The 7,500-nt window shown below is 46.1% G+C and overlaps 1 protein-coding gene across 1 annotated transcript in view; it reads right to left on the bottom strand.

Moving 5' to 3' along the window:
• Positions 1–7,500, bottom strand: part of adgrb2 (adhesion G protein-coupled receptor B2) — a 345,858-nt gene that overhangs the window by 119,488 nt on the left and 218,870 nt on the right. Inside the window, 2 exon segments of the mRNA XM_048230149.1 lie at positions 2,149–2,192; positions 5,951–6,050. Coding sequence (XP_048086106.1) covers positions 2,149–2,192; positions 5,951–6,050 — 144 coding nt within the window.

The raw sequence follows: 7,500 nt of genomic DNA, 5'->3' as shown, positions 1-7,500 counted from the left end.
AATCGATCAGAGCTGCAGCTATCAAAACCGGACTTACTGGAAGCACATCGCAGTTGAGTGCTTCTCGGAAAAGACTGCCTGCACAGACGTTGGTCGCTCAGAAATACTCACACACACACGCACACACACACAGACATGCACACACACATAGACATGCACACAGACATACACACACACACACACACACACACACAAACACACAGACATGCACACACATGCACACACACACACACACACACACACACACACACACACACACACACACACACACACACACACACACATTTAAGCCTTTATTCATTACCTCCACTGTACATGCTACTGATGAAACTCACAAAACAGACACAACCTTCAGCCCATTTTCCAACTGGGAGGAAATTAAGTTCCTAACCCATGACATTCCTGGACATCCATTCATCTTCGCTTGCTCAAAAACCTTGAATCCAGCCTTGACTGTGTGCCAGGAGACCGTTCATTTGGAGTCAGATTCTATTTAATTTCTCTCATAGTGTGGTCTGTGAGCACCTTTCCCCCAGTGCTGTGTGTGTGTGTGTGTGTGTGTGTGTGTGTGTGTGTGTGTGTGTGTGTGTGCATGTTTGTGTCTGAGTGTGTGTGTACCACCTCAGAGGACAGGGTGGGGGGTTTTCGGTCCACACACACCACACACACACACACACACACACACACACACACACACACACACACACACACACACACTGACTGATGATGTTGACCTCCACAGGAACTGCCTCCCCTCTCTCTGATTAAGCCAAAATGGGCTCCTCTATACTATATCACAGAGCAGGATAACACACTCACACACACACACACGATTCCATTAGCAACAAAGAGACCAGCCCTAAAGACCGCATTCCCCAGAACCCCCGGTGCTTGGCCCTTGACGTGGCAGGGGTCTATAGAAGTGTGCCGTTGGTTCGTCGAGGGAGATATACATCTCCACATGGCACAGCTGCAGATTTTCTAATCACTCTGGAGCATTCATCTTTTTCTAATGATCCAGAATTTAATTTGGTCGGGGAGGTAATCTGTGGTGCTGTTAATTGACTTTGCGGCTCCTTTCAGATAGAGGGAGTATTCTGCTTTGGTAATTACACATTCCCCTCCCCATGCACGAGCACACACACTCACACACACACACACACACACACACACACACACAGACACACACACAGACACACACATGCATACACACACACACACACACAAAACAGAAACTGTTGCATGGCACCTCTATAGAGCAGTATGTGTGTGTGTGTGTGTGTGTGTCTGTGTGTGTGTGTGTGTGTGAGAGAGAGAGTGAGTGTGTGTGTGTGTGTGTGTGTGTGTGTGTGTGTGTGTGTGTGTGTGTGTGTGTGTGAGTGAGTGAGTGTGTCTGTGTGTGTGTGTGTGTGTGTGTGTGTGTGTGTGATCCCTTCCTGCACCCAACAGCGAGAGTAAAACAGGCCACTCCTGCCTTTATCCCACATGATACACCAAAGGGCTTTTACAGGAGAGAGAGAGAGAGAGAGAGAGAGAGAGAGAGAGAGAGAGAGGGGGGGGGGAGAGAGAGGGAGGGAGAAGAGAGAAATACAGCAAGATAGAGAGAGAGAGAGAGAGAGAGAGAGAGAGAAGGCAGGAAAGAGGAGAGAAAGAGAAAGACAGAGAGAGAAATACAGAGAGAGAGAGGAAGAAGAGAGGGAGGGCGGTTAGAGAGATGGAGAGGGGCCTTCAAAAGCGTTCTCCTATTAGAAATGCCACTCAGAGAGAAGTGCAGCACCACACAGCGCTGCTGCCAACACAAGCAAGGAGAGGCAGTGAAAAGAGACAAAAAGGAGGATTTATGAACCCAATGGCTGCGCAGGGACACTGGGGTCAACATCGGCCTTCAAGGAAATGCAGGACACAGGTTTATTCTGATGACTGAGTGCCAAGAGGATTTGTTCTGGGTCATTTGTCCACGCATCGTTTCACTCATTCAGTGCAATGAAACTTCCTCCAACATATAGACACATATGTTGTGTCTATATCAACTATATTCAGCTGTGTGTGTGTGTGTGTGTGTGTGTGTGTGTGTGTGTGCTGTGTGTGTGTGTGTGTGTGTGTGTGTGTGTGTGTGTGTGTGTGTGTGTGTGCAGTAAGTTAACTCACATGTTCCCATAGTCCCAGGTGACACACTGTGGGTCTGTCGTGCCCTGTAAGAAGCGTAAGAGAAGGAGAGAGAGAGAGAGAGAGAGAGAGAGAGAGAGAGAGAGAGAGAGAGAGAGAAAGAGGGAGTTAGAGAGGTTTAACACTCCTTTATTAAACATTAAAGAGGTCATAGAACAGATGAACGGAGTACTTTATCATGTTCTCTGATGTTAACACAGAAGGTATGCAACTTTGATCAGATGTTATTTTATTAGCCCATTTGTAACCCTCTAATTAGACTGGGGAGATAGAACTGCCCATTTTAGCAGATATTACCACCCTTCATGGTTTTCTGGCATCCACACATGAATAATTAAGTGAGCTTTAAGCAGGACCTGTTTTTATATGTTTGAGCCAGAATCATGTTTATGTCAATGAATGCATATATATGTCATCAATATTACATTACATTTGGCTGACACATTTTTAATCAAATATAACGAGACAACAGCTTTTATACGAATTACAAACATGTTTTTTGTTCTGCCGTCTTGGCTAGCTAATGTTAGCTATTAGCTATGTAACTGCCTCGGAATAATAGACAGCACTTAGGGTTAGCTTAGTGTGCTAGTAAACCATAGCTAGCATAGCTAGCTAGCATGGTAGCTAGCTAGCTAGCTTTGTATGCTAAGCTAAGCAAAAATAAGAACTAATTTCCTTGTGTGTCTGTCATTTTAGCAAAAAAAAAGAAAATTCAGCACTACTTCTTTGAAGTACGGTAACATGCATATACAGTAAATCCCAATGGTGTGTATGTACATCATGGTATGTAGTCATTGTGGCATCCTGTTGTTGAGCTGCGTGGGGCTGGTGTATGTACATTTTGAGGGGGCCAATGCCTTGTGTTATGAAACATGGGGACTTCACTGAGTTTTACTGCGGCCATTTTAAGTTTTCTGATAGAAATATGAAGGAAGCACAAATGGGAGTTGTAGTTCATTACATGTCCATTTTACATACCAAACTGTCATTATTCAACTACACCCAAGGTGAACACAGTTTTGGGCATGTTAGAACTTTTACAGCCATGCCAGTACATCTCATTAAATTGGAATTTGAGAAGAAACACATACTGTAGACAGAACAAAACATTCAAAAGCAGAGGTCCTATCAGGGAGATACTAGTCTGGAAGACGATAGATAGTTCAATAGCGTTTCCATCAGTTGGCAGACTAGCTGCCCAGTTAGCAACGAGAGGGGGTGACGAGAGGCGTGCAACCGTCAACAAATGCAGTTGGAAAAAAGCAGACATTTATTTGCAGCAAAGGTAGACCCACATTGCTGATGACTGACTGTTGATGCTGTTTATTGTCACTTTGTAAAGTTCAGGCGAAGTAGGAAGTAATGTTAGGAATCTCTGATCAATGTTATTGGTTAGGCTGGACCAATGATTTCAAAGTCACCATGGTGACAACGCTTTGTCTATGTGTGTGCATGTCCGTCACCATGCTAGCTTGTAAACGAATCTCAATCATGAGTGATCAGACTCTGTTCACTTTGTGAATGAGGTGAATAGTATAGGCCTAGTATGTATATAGAATAGTACAAATCCCATATATAATAATATAGGCCCAATATTGTATATTTGTGTCTGACACACACACACCAAAAGTCGGAATAAATGCCTTCAGTCAGCCCTGAAGTAAACATACACACACACACACACACACACACACACACTCACACACACACACACACACACACACTCTCACACACACACACACACACACACACACACACACACACACACACACACACACGTCTAGACTGCAGGTGCCTAAATATTGATTCTTTCTTCAGCTATCAATCACTCCACACAACAAAAAACTCTCCCTCTTTCTCTCTCTTTCACACACACACAGCCCTCTGTCTCTCTGAGTTATCCAGAGGTGTGTACAAATTCCAAAGAGAGGGGGACATTCACAACACACATCCCATTCAGTCCTCCACAGTGTTTGATTTGAGCAGATTTAACAGCAAGCCCTTCGTCCAACGTCCATGTTGGTTTCATGTTCCCCACCCTGCCGGCGCCAGAGCTTCCATTAGTGATCACTTGCATGATGGTTCCTGATTGGTGGATGGATTGACTAGCCTGGGAACAGCCAGACCTTCACAACTGTACAATTGGGAGTGGGTCTGGAAACTTTTCATTGACCTACGACTTCCTGCAGGGGGCGTAACTAGCAGTGAAATTAAACATTAAACTGGTACATTAAACTCAACACCAGATCGTTTCAAAAGCATAGTAATATTGTAAATGAAGGTTTTACATGCCGTTGTTTACTCCATATTTATGCCAGATTAGCGATTGTATTCGTGTGCCCATGTTTTAGGGACATTGGAAATGAGCTTCAATGGCCTCTTGGCCATAAGGATTTGCAGAGCAAATCCCAAATTTGTCGAAAGCTCAATTGGATACTCCCAGGCTATGGATTGGCATGATGTCTTTTGCTTGTGCCTAGTTAGTGCTAGACCAGTTCATTAAGGGTCTTGTTAAGATCCATTTCTTGACATACACAAACATCCATACACACACACACACACACACACACACACACACACACACAACAATGTCTGTCCAGTCCGTCAAATTACTTCTAGTCTTTCCAAGATAAGGAAGGTTCAGGGTTCAATGAAAGTGCTTGACCCCAGGGTCAGGTCAAAGTTCAAACGTCAAAGGTAAAAAGACAAGCAGATGGCTTTCTTTGTGGCTTATCCCGGGACATCCTCCAGAGCAAGGAAGACTGTGTCCCATCATGCATACCACAAGACTGGGGAAATGATGTGGCGAGTCGCCCCCAAGTGGCAGAGGCTGGAACCGCAGGCAAGCATGGTGGTGTCATGACATAGTGGGGCACACTTCAGCCAACACAAAGACTTACCACAGTATGTGTGTTTAAGTATAGTACTATGTGTGTACAAGTATGTGAGTGTGTGTGTGTGTGTGTGTGTGTGTGATAGCGTGCGTGCGTGCGTCGTCTTTGCGTGTGTGCGTCGTCGCGTGTATGTATGTGTGTGTGTGAGTGTGTGTGTGTGTGAGTGTGTGTGTGTGTGGGCAGACATGTGTGTGTTCTTCGTTGAGCAGTGGTGCAAGCACCACGACCACGGGATCGGTGAGCTGGCTGTGGTCGCACCATCACGGTCAGAATCTTCGAGTTGATCACCAATGAATCTCTGGGAAAACAGAGACAACACAGGAAATTAGACTTTCTCTGTACTCAATGTGGCTCTGTGTGTGTGTGTGTGAGTGTGTGTGTGTGTGTTAGTGTGTATGTATGTGTGTGTGTGAGTGTGTGTGTGTGTGAGTGTGTGTGTGTGTGTGTAAGTGATTGTGTGAGTGAATGTGTGTGTGTGTGTAAGTGATTGTGTGAGTGAATGTGTGTGTGTGTGTAAGTGATTGTGTGAGTGAATGTGTGTGTGTGTGTGTAAGTGATTGTGTGAGTGAATGTGTGTGTGTGTGTGTAAGTGATTGTGTGAGTGAATGTGTGTGTGTGTGTTAGTGTGTATGTATGTGTGTGTGTGAGTGTGAATGTACGTGTTGTATATGGGTGTATGTGGAGATGTATGTGTCGTATTTTGCATGTGTGTATGTGTGTGTATGCGTGTGTTGCAATTAAGCCGAGTTCTGATAATAAGAGGACTTGGCTGGATTGAGTGAGTTTTTTACCATGTAACGTATTGACCTCCATTAATTACTGAGAGTCATAATCATACACACACACAATACGTGTGTGTGTGTGGGCAGACATGTGTGTGTTCTTACGTTGAGCAGTGGTGCAAGCACCACGACCACGGGATCGGTGAGCTTTGGCTGTGGTCGCACCATCACGGTCAGAATCTTCGAGTTGATCACCAATGAATCTCTGGGAAAACAGAGACAACACAGGAAATTAGACTTTCTCTGTACTCAATGTGGCTCTGTGTGTGTGTGTAAGTGATTGTGTGAGTGAATGTGTGTGTGTGTGTGTGTGTGAGTGTGTGTGTGTGTGTGTGTGTGTGTTTGTTTCTGTCTGTCTCTCTGTCTGTCTCTGTGTGTGTAGTTGTGGTATGTTTTATTTGAGCGCTCCTGTGCTTGGGGGCACGTGACTGAGTCTCTGAGCGTGACACAAGTGGAGAGTGCTGGCTGAGATCCCTGCTCTCCACAGAGAACCAAGGAGACACAAAACAAATGGCACACACACACCACATTTATTAGCACTCCACAGCTGAGGTTGGAGAGTGACAATGACATACAGTACACACACACACACACACACACACACACACACACACACACACACACACACACACAATATTGAAATAGCCGCATGTGTACGTATTGCCGCATGTACGCAATAATATACACAAATACACACACAAAAAAACACAGTACAAGAAAGAACAGGAATCAAACTGCACCAGAAACACAAAGGGGAAGATTTTTAGATTCTGGATGTCAGAGGAGGATTGTAGTTATTGGACGCATCTGTCCTCGCTCACTCCTACCCAACTTAATCATTCTCCGTCTGTCTCAGTCACTTACCAGGAGAGGAGAGGAAAGGAGAGGCGAGGAGAGGAGAGGAGAGGAGAAGAGAAGTGAGGGTGGAAACGAGAGGCGAGGAGAAGAGAGGGTGGAAAAGAGAGGAGGAGAAGAGAGGAGATGAGAGAGGAGAGGAGAGGAGAGGAGAAGAGAGGAGAGGAGAAGAGAGGAGATGAGAGAGGAGGAGAGGAGGAGGAGGAGGGTGGAAAGAAGAGGAGGGAGGAGAAGAGGAGAGGAGAGGAGGAGAGGAGAGGAGGAGAGGAGAGGGAGGAGAAGAGGAGATGAGAGGAGGAGAGGAGAGGAGGAGAGGAGGAGGAGAAGAGGAGAGAGGAGGAGAGGAGAGGAGAGGAGAGGAGAAGAGAGGAGGAGAGGAGAGGGGGGCAGGGGAGGAGAGGAGGAGGAGGAGGAGAGGAGAGGAGAAGAGAGGGGAGAAAGAAGAGGAGAGAGGAGGAGAAGAGAGGGTGGAAAGGAGAGGAGAGAGGAGGAGAAGAGAGGAGAGAGGAGAGGAGAGAGGAGAGGAGAGGAGAAGAGAGAGAGGAGAGGAGAGAGGAGAGGAGGAGAGAGAGGAGAGGAGAGGAGGGAGGAGAAGAGAGGGTGGAAAGGAGAGGAGAGAGGAGAGGAGAGGAGAAGAGAGGGTAGAAAGAAGAGGAGAGAGGAGGAGAAGAGAGGGTGGAAAGGAGAGGAGAGAGAGAGGGAGGAGAGGAGAGGAGAGGAGAAGAGAGGAGGAGAGGAGAGGAGAGAGAGGAGATTGGAAAGAAGAGGAGAGAGGAGGAGAAGAGGAGAGGAGAGGGAGA

The sequence above is a fragment of the Alosa alosa genome, chromosome 20 (genome assembly GCF_017589495.1).
Source record: "Alosa alosa isolate M-15738 ecotype Scorff River chromosome 20, AALO_Geno_1.1, whole genome shotgun sequence".
NCBI classification, from domain to species: domain Eukaryota; kingdom Metazoa; phylum Chordata; class Actinopteri; order Clupeiformes; family Clupeidae; genus Alosa; species Alosa alosa.
This window is presented reverse-complemented; position numbering and strand designations above follow the sequence as displayed.